This window comes from Typopeltis vanoorti, chromosome 14, assembly GCF_054136105.1.
Source record: "Typopeltis vanoorti isolate ZY-2024b chromosome 14, IOZ_Tvanoo_1.0, whole genome shotgun sequence".
Lineage (NCBI taxonomy): Eukaryota > Metazoa > Arthropoda > Arachnida > Uropygi > Thelyphonidae > Typopeltis > Typopeltis vanoorti.
The window spans coordinates 36,417,536-36,432,811 of record NC_143562.1 but is presented as its reverse complement, the minus strand read 5'-3'; the positions used below and the strand labels follow the sequence as shown (position 1 = coordinate 36,432,811).

Below are 15,276 nucleotides of genomic sequence, written 5' to 3'. Positions count from 1 at the left end.
AACAATCAACTAGTTCTGAGCAAGATAAAATAAAATATGAAAATGAAATACCTGGAACAATTTTAAAAAAAATTAAAGCAAAACATCTTTCAAATGTCAATTTAATATTTAACTATATAAATCTTGATGAAAAAAGTGAAACAATTCAAAAAACAAAAATCAAATCTTAGTGACCTGATTGATAAATTCTGATAGTGATGGATATTTAGACAAGTAGCATACAGTAAGTTTTGTCTGCTAAGATAAAAAGAATTCACATATATCCAAAAATGCACATTTGAGCGTATCATATGGCATATGTATAATTCTCCACAACTTTAATCTTTAATGGACATATCTTCTTTAATGGAAAATGTAATTCCATTTTCCCTACAAGAATAATTTTCCACAATCTAATCTTCATATGAATACAGTGCTGAATTCTTCAAATGGTGATTGTTTTCTACTCTAGCAAATTTAATCAGTGATTTCCATTTTAGAAACTAACAGAACTGGGAAAAAAAGGCATTTCTAACACATCCAACAGTGTTCAGTTATACAGAAAATAGGAACCATTCCTACAGAAGTGCGACGAAGAAGAGTCAACATTTCTGCAAATCCAGATATAAAGAGAGCACATTATTTTCTATGGTAATAGTGTACATACCTCATATTTTATCATGAAATTTGGATATTGCTTATTAAATTAAACTCAGGTTAATTATCTGTGCCAATGAATAAAAATTTAGCTTTACTCCAAAAATTTCAATACTCACAAATCCAAAAGTTTCTGCAAAATATATACAACTTCTTCATCAGTTAAAAGGCTAAGAAGGTTAGTTACATTTTGTTCCAAATTCTTGTAATATGTATCTTCTGATTTATTGAAGAGCTAATTGCAGAAAAAAAAAAAAACTTAAATGAATTTCTGTTTTAAGTTTATACAAGGATGGTCAAGGGGAAAAAAAAATCAAATAACTGATTGAATTCTGTTTATAATATAGTATTAAGATAATGTGAAAAGAAATTTGATTAACAGATCTATGTTGCATCCATTGATAGTAGCTAAATAATATTTAGACAGCTTTATGTGATTGAACATTAAAATGCAATCAAATACTAAACATTTATGTATACATATTAACTTCATTATGCACAAAAAGATATAAATGAAATGAAGTTTAAACAATTTCAAGATTTTTTGCACTGAAAGTAGCTTTCTCCTCTTCAGACACAAGACTGGGAGAGGATAGAACGTTTAGAGATTAATGTGAAAGGGATGGGGAGAATATAGGAGCCCAATTCAGAATGATTCTTGTGGGAATCATTCCAGTTTTCAATTGCAAGCTTCTGTAAAAGCTAAACAACAATATACAGAGTGATTGAAGAGGAGAATGCTACTTTCAGTGTAAAAAATTTTGAAATTGTTTAAACTTCATTTCATTTATATCTTTTTGTGCATAATGAAGTTAATATGTATACATAAATGTTTAGTATTTGATTGCATTTTAATGTTCAATCACATAAAGCTGTCTAAATATTATTTAGTTACTTTCAATGTATGCAACATAGATACTGACAGCAAACAAAAACTTAAAACTAAATGCTCACCTAAACTTTATTCCTTATTTTTATATATATTACTGAGACATAAGCAAGTTTTAAGTTAAAGTAATCTTAAAATACTCTACAAGAACCATGATATTGGAATGTTTGCTTAATAAGAGTCTTACAACAGCACAGGTTCCAAGGGAGCGGGAAAAAAGATAAAATTGTTCCACACGAGGAATTAGATAACTACAAGATCGACATAATAGGGGTGACTAAAACAAAAAAGACAAAAACTGGGAGATCTTTCTGAACAATAAATACAAAATGTTATATTCAGGCAATGACAATCAAGGAAAAGAAGGAGTAGCCACAGTATTCAACACAAAATACGAGGCTAACCTTCTTGAATGCCAGGCAGTCTCAAGTAGAGTGATGTGGGTTAATATCAGTATGGGGAATTGGACAATGAGATTTATTTGTGCCTATGGTCCCACAGAAGGTATTACTAGAAGTGGAGATATTTTTTTAAGGGTAAAAATTGTGGAAGTAGAAGTGGAGGAATTTTTTGATGCTTTAAAAAAAGCAACTGACACAATGAAAAAGGAAAAGTTGGTCCTTGTTGGGGATCTAAATAGCAGAGTAGGAAATGATTGTCAGACATACAAAAATATTTTGGGAAAATTTGGAGAAAAGAGAAAAGCTAATAATAATGGCAAATATCTGTTGGATTTCTGCTCAGGACATGGACTGGTTATTACTAACACCATGTTCCAACACAAAAATGTGCACAAATTCACATGGAGAGAAGAAGCAAGGAATAAGAACAGTCTCATTGACTATGTTATTGTTGATAGTGATGTTTTCTCCCTGGTGCAGGACACCAGAGTGTACAGAGGATTTGAAATTGGAAGTGATCACTATTTAGTCTTGAGCAGGATAAAATTGAATTTCATATTGAAAAGAATAACATGTAAGAAAGTTTTAAAGCGAATAAAAGTTGAGCAGCTCTCAGTGAATTATAGACTAAAATATACAAAGATTATTGAAGATAAAATGAAAGAGTTTGAGAACAGGAACCAAACCTTGGAGATTCAGTAGCAAGCCCTGAAGAAAACTCTGATTGATTCAGCCAGAGAGGCATGTGGTGAGGTAGTCTGCAAGGATAGAAAAATCAGAACTCCAAGGGGGACACAGGAAGTTAAAGAGGCAGTGAAGGAAAAGAAGAAAGCATATCAAAAGTTCCTGGCAAATAAGTCAGCTTTTGCTCTTCGAGATTAGAGACAAATGTAAGAAAGCGAAACACTGTATAAAACTAGCTAAACAAGAGTCATGGGAGGACTTTGGCAAGAACATAGAAAATAAATATCAGGAAGGTGGTAAGATATTCTGGAGGTTGTTGAAGAAGCTTAGAAATGGAGGAAAGAGTGCTGTAAAAGGAGTTAGACATGATAAAGGTGACATGAAAACTGGAGAAAAAGATATCCTTGAAGAATGGAGTAATTACTTCGAAAAATTGCTAAATGAAACAATCAGTGATAGCACAGTGGTAAAAAACACTCAACAGGCATACAGTCAGGAATACATATCCATACTTGAAGTAGAAAAAGCCATCAAAGGCTTGAAATGTGGAAAGGCAGAAGGGGTAGATGATATTCGACCAGAAATGCTGAAGTATGGTGGTATAAAAGTCTTACAGTGGCTGCACTGCATAATTCAGAAAGCCTGAACAGAGGCATGAATTCCCGATGATTGGAGTAGAGCTCTAATAGTGCCCATATATAAAAAGGGAAATAAAACTGAATGTGAGAATTACAGAGGTATTTCCCTACTGAGTGTTCCTGGCAAGATCTATGCAAGTATACTTGAGAAACGGTTGAGAAGAATTATGGAAGAAAAGCTTGGTGAAGAACAAGCTGGATTCAGCCCAAACAGAGGCTGTCAGGATCAGATCTTCACTTTAAGACAAATAGTCAAGAAAGAATGGGAATATAACAAAGATCTGTATTTAAGTTTTGTCGATTTTGAAAAGGCATATGACAAGGTGCCAAGAGAGAAGCTATTCAATACGCTACAGTTATATATGTGTCCATCAGGCATTATATCAAGCAATACTTAGTCTTTAGTTGAGTTGTATGTCAGCAGTTAGAATTGAAGTACAGGAAGATGGTTTAATGTTAAATCTGGTGTGAGACAAGGACACACATTATCCCCTCTGTTATTCATTATTTATATGGATCACATTATGAAGGAAAGTGGTATTAAACATAATATCAGAATTAGAGATGTTAATGTCAGCTCTTTGCTTTATGCGGATGATGTTATACTTCTAAATGAATCCACTACAAGTTTGCAAGATTCCCTGACTAAATTGAATAACTGTTGTAATAGATATGGTATGAAGGTCAGCATTAAAAAGACAAAGACAATGAAAATAGGTAGAATTGTTGAAAATGTCAACTGTGTTGTGAACGGGGAACCTGTGGAACAAGTAAAACATTTTAGCTACTTAGGAATGATTTTTAGTAAAGATTGTAAATTAAATATGGAAATAAACAACAGAATCAAGAAAGCTGGTATGATAGGAAATCAATTGAATAAATTCATATGGAATAAGAGAGAAATTAGTCGGAACACTAAATTAGCTGTATACAAGACAGTGTTCAAACCAGTTTTAACTTATGGTTCTGAGAGCTGGGTGAGAAGTAAAACATTTGACCAAAGACTGCAGATATGAGAGTCCTGAGAAAGATTAGAGGCATGAACAGATGGCATCAATGGCAATATCATATTAAAAATGAGAATATTAGGAAAGAACTTGACATTGTCGGCATCCAGGAATGCGTTAGCAGAGCTAATCTCAGGTGGTATGGTCACTTAAACAAAATAGGCGAGGAAAGATTAGCAAAACAAGTGTTCTGTGCCAGGTTGTCAGGAAAACGACCCAGAGGAAGACCAAGATATAGGTGGATTGATACTGTACAAAGTGCCTTAGACAATAGAAATATAAGATCTGATAATGTTGGAGTCTTGACAAATAACAGACTGATTTGGAGGAAAATTGTAGATTGGAAATTAGTAATGATGTAAATTTTTCATGTAGTACCATCATATCCTATACACCCATTGAGGGTACATGTCAGGAATTTGATGATGATGATGAGAATTCAAGGAGAACCGGCCTACCAGTCCAGAACTTGAGATTGGTTGGGCATCGGGGGGGGGGGGGGGGTCCCCTTTCGAGTCATCAGAATTCAAGGAGAACCAGCCTACCAGTCCAGAACTCGGGAGGGTTGGGTGCCATGGGTGCGGAAACCCCCTTTCGAGTCCTCAAAATTCAAGGAGAACCGGCCTACTAGTCCGGAACACCGGGGGTTGGGTGCTGTAGGTGCTAGCGGGGTAGACCCCCCATAATTTATAGTATAAGCAAATGGAAAAACTTCCAACATTTATCTCTAATCCAGAGTATTTTAATAATAAGGAGTGACACCTTTTGCTACTCGTATATAGAAATATGACTGCTGCATTATTTCAATCTGGTATCACTTCTGGATACCAAGGTTGATATGACTTCTGGATCTGGCTCCCACTGATGAGATAGCAATAAAGGTTGAAGCCAGTCTGAATAGTGATCCTTCTCATAATGCATAGCATCATACATGCTTTGCATTATGAAATACTAAGGCAAGTGATAAGAAGTTATTAGCCCGGTTGCCATCCTGAAATTACTTCAGGTGCAAACTTTGTTTGCTTACTTGGATAAAGTATTAAACCAAGAATATAATTTCTTGGCCTCTTTAATTTATAGTACTCGGATGATCAAGTGGAAAAACTTCCAACAAAATATTGCTGTAATCATTTTGGTATGAAATTCAACAAAATAAAAAGACAAAGATGATGAATATGGAACATTTGCCTTGTAAAGAAGGAAAATTACTTCCTTATTCTTAAATGTTAAGCTTTGTTTCAACATTGCAATTTTCTTCTGAGTTGTATTTGCTATGGCTCTTTAACTTCAATTTCCTAACTACTAAAACTGCAAGATTCCTAGTTTGATCAGTTTCTTCTAGCATAAACACTCCAATATAATAAGCCATCTTTGGATATATCTCATTACACCAAAGTGCATAATTTTATATAGCCATTTTACATGCCTAAAATTCCAGCTAATTGAGATCCTTCTGCAAGTCAATTTCATTCCTGATTACCTTATCTATTTTTGCATCAGCAGCAAATAGCTTTATGTCACCTGTCAAATCCTTCCCAAGGTCATTAATATAAAGACTAAATAACAATGGATTAAGAACCGATCTGTGTACTACACAGATCGGTACACAGATACCCATCCACAGTCTACCGTAAATTCTGCAGACCCACATCCCCCACATAACACTTTTTGATGTCAGTCAGCCATCCTCTTCTTCATGCTAATATTTTATAATCCAATCCCATATGCTTTAATTTATGCAATAGTATTCCATGCTGTACCCTCTCAAAAGTCTTTGCAAAGGTCTAAAAGTGTCATGGTGTGTCCATTTCCCTTGTCTAACTCAATGATAACATTATTACAAATGTGAACAAGTCTATCAAATGTAACCTTTGCATAGTAAATTCATGCTGTTTATTGCAAAGTAGAAATTCTCTATCAACCCATTTTTGTATACGAACTTTTACTAGCATTACCAATAGTTTTTCAATACTTGCACACATCCATATTTGCACAACCCTTGTACAATGGGATTATCAAATATTCTTTCCACTCCTGTGGAATCTTTCCAATTCTGAGGATACAGGATATTAATTAAGGCTTTAATTATATAGCCTGGTCAAAGGAACAGCCAGTTCAGATGAAAATTCTTTTAGCATTTGTGCTTATATCCCACAGCCCTACAGCTAAATTCTTATTCAGTTTATGCAACAGATCTAATACCTCCTCCTTGTATACGAGTTTCTCCATCCAGTGAAGAGGTAGCAGTTAGTTCAATATTGCGTGCACCAGGTTGGTAGCTTTTAGCAAAATGGACACATACTACACAGGCTACACGACAAGTTGGATCCCATCCAACTTGTCGTGTAGCCTGACATTGGGGGGGAAAGGTATTTTTGTTTCTAGGAGTTTGTGTTCTGAGGGGGGGGGGTAGGTTTGCTGGTTCTGAGGAATGAAAAACCTAAGTTTCTGGGAGAAAAACTCCACATCCATATGAGACTGGCTAACTCACCTTTAGTTGAAAGAGACCAGATAAAGGTTTATAACGTCATGGATAGGAATTGAACCCACATCTTTCCAACCAAAGGGCTTCGTCTATACCAACTGAGCTACAGAGGCTCCAGATCATATAACATGTGAAACATAAAAATTGAAGTCATTCTACATTTCAATATCAAAAGCTTCTATACTACTTTTCCTTTCATCTCTATTTTTGGTTATTTAAATGCTATCTTTAAAAAAGCTCCTAGTTTTATAGGTGGTAATGCAATTTACTTTAAAAAATTATATCATTTATCTACAGTACTTTTGAATGATCTAGGAAACATACTAACCACTCTCTTTCCTAGCAGATACAAGCAGAATCTATTTATTGCCATGGAAAGATATCATGTTACATTCATCTCTAGCAAGATTTTATTACAATTTATAAGACACATGCAGAAAAGGCAAAGAATGCTGTTCTTACATCAGACTTGCTAAATATTCAAAGCAGATATAATATTGTATACACTTTTAATTAAGCAGCACTGTTAATCATATAAAAATACCTTTGTCGATTTTCCTCTAGAGGAATACTCCAAATGAAGTCCTAGAGAAAGTATCAAGAAAGGAAAATATTCCAGTAATATTTCTTTACATGACTTTTCATTAAAGGGTTTTATTTGATTAGGTGTCATTTGCTGTGAAACTTTCAATAAAATTTCTGAAGTAAAAAATGCCACCCACATAGTTGAATGCATGGAAACAGTAGTATCTTGGTTTGGGGGAAACCATAATAACCAATTATCAAGAAAAGCTGGCAGTATATGCTGTAAAAGAATAAACAATATCACAATAATCATTTATTGAAGTACATGTCTCTACATTAACAAAATTTTACAATTAGATGCTGGTAAAAAAATAGTAAATACCACTATATTATTTATATAGACGATTATAAAATGAAGTTTATAAAAGATTGATTTTTCATTGAACAGCTATAAAAGTAAAATAATTCATATGCAAATAAAATACAATAAATAACGAATTTAATAGTTCAATAATTAAAAAATAAATCAGTTTGTATATAATAAGAAAATGTAATTGTGACAAAAAAATTTAGTAAGCAAAGCTTATTTCAGATAATGTTACTCCAATTTAAAGGACAATAAATCTACAAAATCCCAACTCAGCATAGCAGAGTTCAAAAAAAAACAGCAGAGCTCAAGATTGGAACCATCAATGGAAAAAAAATGGAACTAACAGAAGAATTGGATAAGTACCAGACTGAATAGGTGTTCAAAGTTTTTTTTTAACTTGGGTATAAATTATACATACCAAGAAATTATATTCTTGTTTAATCCTTTATCCAAATATAAGTAAACAAAGTTTGCATGTGAAGTCTCTTCACCTCTATATATGACTTGTATATAAAGGCTAATGACTCCAAGTTAATTGTCTTGCTATCCCATAATGCAAAGTACACGTCCTTTTGGATGTGTACAATGCTATGCATGATGGGAATAGCCACTACCCAGACTGGTTTCTTGGCATCTTTAATTCAATTTATACCCAAGTTAACAAACCTTCAACAACTAGTTCTAATCCAGAATATTTTAATAAGGTGTTCCACCTTCTCACTACTTGTATATGGGAAATATGACTTCATTACTTCAAGCTTGGTATATTTTCTGGGTTTAGCTCACTGCTGAGATCTCAAAGGTCAAAACCAGTGGGGGTAGTCCCCCCCCCCCAATGCATAGCATTGTACATACATAAAAAAATGTGTGCTTTGTACGATGAGATACTAAGGCTAATGTAAAGTCATTAGTCTTTATATATACAAATAGCCTAGTTGCGAAGATACTTCACACACAAATTTGGTTTCCTTACACTTGGATAAAGGATTAAACAAGAATATAATTTCTTGGCATCTTTAATAACATCATAGGTATTATCAAAACAAAGACAAAAAAGATGAGATCTTTGTAAGCAAAAAATACAAGATGTTATATTCAGGCAACAATCAGGAAAAATAAGTAGTTATAGTATTCAACACTAAATATAAAGATAATCTTTAGTTTAATCTTTTATCCAAGTGTAAGCAAACGAAGTTTGCACCTGAAGTATCTTCAGGACTGTGGCAACTCATGGTAAAGATGGACCAAGCTCTCATCACTACTTGTCTTAGTATCTTCCATAATACAAAGCACATCTCCTTGCAGACTAAATTTATTATAGTCTAACCAAGTGGGAAAAAAACTTCCAACATCTTTCTCTACATCCAGAGTAATTTAATAATAAGGTGAGACACCTTCTGGCAACTTGTATAGGTAATTATGACTTCTCCATTGCTTTCACCTTAGTATCACCACCTCTGGGTCTGGCTCTCACTGACGAGACCTCAATAAAGGTCGAAACCGGTCCGAGTAGTGGCCCTTCCCTTGGTGCATGGCATTTTACATGTCGGCAAGGAGATGTGCTTTGCATTATGGGAGATACTAAGACAAGGAGTGATGAGAGCTTGGTCACGAGTTGCCTGAGTCCTGTAGATACTTCAAGTTTAAATTTGAAGTATCTACAGGACTTCAATTAAATTTCATTAAATTTAATTGAAGTCCTGTAATTTAAATATCATTAAATTTATTGTAGTCTAACCAAGTGAAAAAAACTTCCAATAACGATAATCTTCTTGAATAGTAGGCAACAGAGATCAGGCAATTTTTGAGGCATTAGAGAAGGCAGCTGATGCAACAAAGGAAAAATTGGTCCTTGTTGGAAATCTAAACACCAAAGTAGAAAATGATTACAATATATAGAAATGTTTTAGGAAAATATGGAGAAAAGAGCAAAGTTAACAATAATGGTTATTACTTGCTGGATTTCTGTTCAGGACATGAACCATTTACCACCATGTTCCAACATAAGTGTGCACAAATTACTATGGAGAGAAGATGTAAAAAATAAAAAGTTTCATTGAATATGTTATTGTTGATTGTGATATTTCAACACCAGTTCAAACAAGAATATACAGAGGATGTGACACTGTAAGTGAGCAAAATTAGTGTTGACAGGATAAAACTGAATTTCATATTGAAAAGAAGAGTGTGTAAGAAAATTTTAATGTGAACGAAATTTGAGAATCTTTCAGAGGTGATATGAAAAGATTATCCTTGTATTTAGTGTTGAATGCTATAGCTACTCCTTTTCTCTGATTGTTGCCTGAAACATCTTGAAAACAAGAACCAGACTATAGATATTCAGTGACAAAGCAAACCATGAGGGGGGGGGGGGAATTGACTGATTCAGCTAGAGAGGCATGTGGTGAGGTTGTCTGCAAGGATAGAAAAAGAGAACTCAATGGTGGACTCACAGGTTAAAGAGTCAGTCAAGGTAAAGAAGGAAGTGTATCAAGATTTCTTGGCAAATAAATCAGCTTGCATTCTTAGAAAATATAGAGAAAAATGTAAGTTTGTGAAGCATCATGTAAATTTAGCTAAACAAAGATTATGGTAAGAACATTGAAAATAAATATCAGGAAGGTGATATTCTGGAAGTTATTGAAAAAGCTTAGAAATGTCAAAAAAAGAGTACTTCAAGTTTTCATGAAATGAAAACTGAAGATAAAAATATTTTGGGTGGTCATGTGATGACCATGTCATGAAGATCATATTTGCAGGGAACTTAGATACTATCTTTTCTGATGTATCCTTAATATATGGGATAGGAATAGTTATGCTGTGATCCTGTGTGTTTGACATATGAGGAAAGGAGTCGATGTAATATCTTAACTTGCTTGTTGTAACTTGCTTATATTTCACTGAATTTCAAATCACATCATCAGAGCTCAACGCAGCATATGTATGTGACAGTGAAACAATACAATTGTACCAGACAAAAGATCAAAAGTCCAATTTTGGTGCCCTCTAATGTAAAAAACAGTTATGTGGGAGTTTCTCTTAAGATAACAGTCTCCTAAATTTTTGGCAAGGTGATGCACCCATATTTGTTCAGGTTAAGAGAATTCTTCATAGCCATGGCTGACTCAAAAAATAATCTTCCAGATCTGTAATGACTTCTAAATAGCACATTAGTTTTCTTCCATCTAATACTGTGTGAATACTGTGTCCAAAGAGTGATTTGCCAGTCCTGACTTTCCATCATAATGGTAACAAATGTATTTTATGTTCTTCCAGGTGGATGTTACCAGATCTTCCTGTGTGCCCATAGCAGGCCAAGTCACATGGAACTTCATACACTCCAGGGTGTGCTAGAGGGTGAAGTTTATCCTTAGGCGAGCAGATCAGAGTTGCTAATTTAACATGATGTTTGAAATGTTTGAATGTGGTGAAGGCCGTGTGTCATTGGTACTTTGGCTATCTTTTCTGATGTACTTTTGGCATAGGGAATAGAAATGGTATTGTTGTGTTCCTGTGTATTAGAGAAGGGAAAAGCAATGGGCTATGCGGTATTTTATCTATCTTGTAGGAATTGTAGCCGTTGGCCAAGTATGGTGCAGATATTTGAGTTCTGTGGACACAGCTGTATCATTAGAACAAATGACTCTGACTCTGTGTGTAAGCATTTTAAAAATGCCATACTGTTGGACTGGATGATGATGTGATTGTTTATGTAGATATCTCCCTGTGTGTGTTGGTTTTCTGTAAATGGAAAAAGATAGTGATCCATCTGAAATGCAGGTGACTAATGTGTCAAGAAAAAAGGTAATCGGATATTAGATTCTTTTTCTATTGTGAAGTGGATTTTGGTGTGAAGTGTTGACTGCTTACATAGGTGACAAACGCATCCAAAGTGTCTTGTCCATGTGGCCAAATGGCAAACACATCATCAACATAAAGTAAACACTGGAAGCTTGTAAGTAGCTGTGGTAAGTACTTTGTTTTCAAAGTGGCCCATGAAAAGTTTGTTAAAGGGGGAAGAGGAAGGGAACCCATAGCAGTACCATTAATCTGTAGATTTTTCCTCCACATGTAAAGTAACCTACATACGAGGTAGTATCAAAAAGTTTCGAGACTAGCTCTGTTTATGAGAAATTTCTTTATTTATCTACATTTACACACTACCACCTTCAAAATAGTTCCCTTGCATATCAATACAGCGCTCCCAGCATTCTTACCACTTCTGGAATATGTCCTGGAAGTCTTCTTTTCGAAGCATGTCAACCACCTTCTGCGATTCGCTCTGGATCTCTGCAATGGTGTCAAAACAAATGGTGACCTTTGAGCTGGATCAAGGCGAAGTCTGCAGGAGCCAAATCTGGCGAGTAGGGTGGGTGCAGAAGTGAGATCATGTTGTTTCTGGCGAGAAACTCACATGTAAGAGAGCTCGGTGACAGGGTGCATTGTTGTCATGGAGCATTCAGTTTTTCGTGCGCCACAGATCCGGTCGCTTTCGCTAAATGTCCTCCCTCAGACACCTAAAAACCTACCAGTAGATCTTGCTATTGACGGTCTGGCCCCTGAGGACGAATTCTCGATGCACAATGTTGTACAGGGTCGCACCCGTACACCCAAGTTTCGTCACCGGTAATGATCCTCGACATGAAGGATGGGTCATCCACAGAATGCAGACGGAGTTCTTAGCAGACTTCGATGCGGTGTTCCTTCTGCTCCTGGGTCAGCAGCCTGGGGATGAACATGGCAGCAACACGGCACATGTTCAAATCACACATGAGGATTGCCTGGACTGTTCTGTATGACACACCGACAATGGCAACAATGTTGTGGAGTGTTCTCTGATGATCCTCATGCACAAGTTGCCAAATGGTTTAGACGTTTTTGGGGGTTGAGCTCATTGAAGGTCTTCCTGATCTCTCATCATCTTCCAGTGATGTTCTTTCACTCTCAAAGCACGTGTGCCACTCAAAACACCTTGAACGACTCATTGCAGCATCGCCGTAAACTTGCCGAATCATGTCAAACATCTCTGTGGCAGATTTGCCCAGTTTCATGCAGAATTTGACGTTTGTGCTTTGTTCTAACTTGCTGTCCATGATGAAATCGCAGATGTGGTAATGCAGGTGGTCAGAATAGCATCAGTTGCACAGTTCCCGATGTACACAGGACGATGTCTTTTGGCACACTGACTTATGAAGGCAGGTGCTTCCTGTGACTGTGCGTGCAGCCTTGTGCTGCCATCTGTTGGCGTGTTACAAACCTAGTCTCGAAACTTTTTGATACCACCTCGTACATGGTAAATTTGAATAATTCAAAGATATCAGGGGAAATTCAGACTTGATCAAATCAAGAGTATCTATTAGTGGCACATTGGTAAATAAAGAGGTGATATCAGAACTAACCATTAAGGATATGATTTTTAACTAGGGACTAGGGATTTGAAATGGACTGAATTTTTTACAAAAGTAGAGGAGTTGCCAGTAAGGGGGACAAGAGACTTGGCTAACTGTTGAGCAAGTTTATAAGTGGGACTATCTACGTTATCGACTAAAGGGCATAAGTGGATATATTGGATTTGGGAATTTTTGGTAATCCATAAATGTGGGGTGGTTTAACATGAATCAGCTTTATTATTTTTTTTGATGATTTCTTTTGGATAGGAAGTCACTTTTTTCAATAATTTGCAGACTTTTCTCCTTTGAGACATAGTGGGGGGGGGGGGGGGTCTCGTTCTATAATTTGGTACATAGAACCATCATATAGGAGATCTTGCATTTTTTCTTATAATCCTCTTGATCCATGATAACTGTTGCATTTCCCTTATTAGCTTTTGTAATGATAATATTTTTATTCTTATACAACTTTTTTTAGGCAGCTATTTCATTATGTGGTATATTACTTTTTGATGGTTTAGCTTTGTTTAGGATGCTTGCTATATCTAAATGCACATTATTAGCCATTGCATGTTGAAGATTGCAGATACCCCGTTCTACCTTCATCGTGATTTCTAATTTCGGAATTTGTTTGGGTGTAATGGCAAAGTTATGCCCTAGACTGAGTGTGTTCTTGGCGCTTCTTCAGTAAGCACTTGTGATGATAAATTTAGAACCACACAGTCTTGTCGAAGTTGCAGTCGGAAAGTAGTATGTTGGTAATATTGTAGGATTTTGTATTTCTTCAGATGTCTGCTTTTAACTTTAATGAATTCTTTTTTTCTGCAATTTCAGAGTTGTGATGTAGGACAGTCCACATTTCAGGATTTAAAACATTAATTAGTTCGTCAGGTTGAGCAGTGATAGAGCTGTTTAATTTACTAAGCTCTATGCAAGTAGCGGCAATTTGTTCTCGGAGAAGCGCTAAACTCACCCATCAGTAAATACAATGTGCCTTTGCTGAATTTAACTTTTCTTTAAATCTGAGAAAAACTGGAATAACATCACTGTCAGAGCATCATTTGAGGAAGGCTAACCTGTGCAATTTTCTGGACAATTTTATTTTTAACTTACCGAACCATCGCACTTTGTATACAATATCTTCTCTGTAAAGAATCATCAATCTAACAGATAAACTTAGGTGTTGACAGTTATTCATGACTTATTTTTAACTGTAATAACAACACCAAATGAACTATTTTATAAAATTGAAGATTTAGCAGAGCAACTGAAGAGCAGAGTAGAGTAGAGCAATCTCAAGTAATATGGTCACTTAAACAGAATGGGACAGAAAAAAGATTAGAAAAGCAAGTGTTTAATGCTACGATGGTAGAGAAAAAATAAGACCCATAGAAAGACTAAGATCTAGATGGACCAATGCGTTTAGAAGTGCATCAGAAAATCATAATATAATATCTGACAATGGAATATTAACAAATAGACTAATTTGGAGGAAAAATGTGAACAGGAAGTTAGTAAAAATGAAAAACAGTTTGATGTACTATTATAGTATCCTGTACATCCCTTGACGGTACATAAAAGAATTTAATGACACTGATTTTAGTCCAAACACCTAGATTATCTTTGTGTTTTTATTTCATGTACAATGATCTGATCGATTTTAATTTAATTGGTTATTATGTTTTTACAAATCTCATACTGCAGTTTCCTACTGAAAACTCTCATACTACAAAATACTACAAATCCATACTGAAATTTGTAGTTATTTCATCACAAAAGACATCCTGGTGTTTAGGCTTATACATTGATTCTCCAGCATCATGTTGTTTAAAGAAATTAACTTAGACTAGATGATAACTAAAAATATTTAATTATTACTTCTGCTTTTTTAAGATCTTAGCCACCTATCATGGCATCCCAGAAAAGGTGACCAAGATCTTAAAAAAGCACAATCTTGTGACCACTTATAAACCATACAAAAAGCTAGCAACTCTTATCTGCTTTCCGAAAGACCAGTTACAACCTCTGGATTTACCCAGGGTGTACCAGGTAATCTGCAGCTGCAAGCATTCATACTATAGACAACATCCATATAACCGTTGGGGAAAGAAAAGCCACCTTACTTCACTGAAGCAAATTTAAATTCTAGAGCCTTTTCTCGAATCTGCTGCAGCACTACTCTCCCAACCTCATCAGCAGACAGTCAGTCCAACAGCCAAGAACCAACCAAAGCCCATAGGTAGCGTAATTA

General features: G+C 35.3%; 1 protein-coding gene across 1 annotated transcript in view; it reads right to left on the bottom strand.

Moving 5' to 3' along the window:
• Ltn1 (E3 ubiquitin-protein ligase listerin) overlaps positions 1–15,276 on the bottom strand; it is a 359,867-nt gene that overhangs the window by 163,708 nt on the left and 180,883 nt on the right. The window contains exons 16-17 of the mRNA XM_090403432.1: positions 7,285–7,545; positions 756–871 (exon numbers count right to left, since the gene is read on the bottom strand). Of these exons, the coding sequence (XP_090259558.1) occupies positions 756–871; positions 7,285–7,545 (377 nt within the window). The remainder of the gene's footprint in view (positions 1–755; positions 872–7,284; positions 7,546–15,276) is intronic.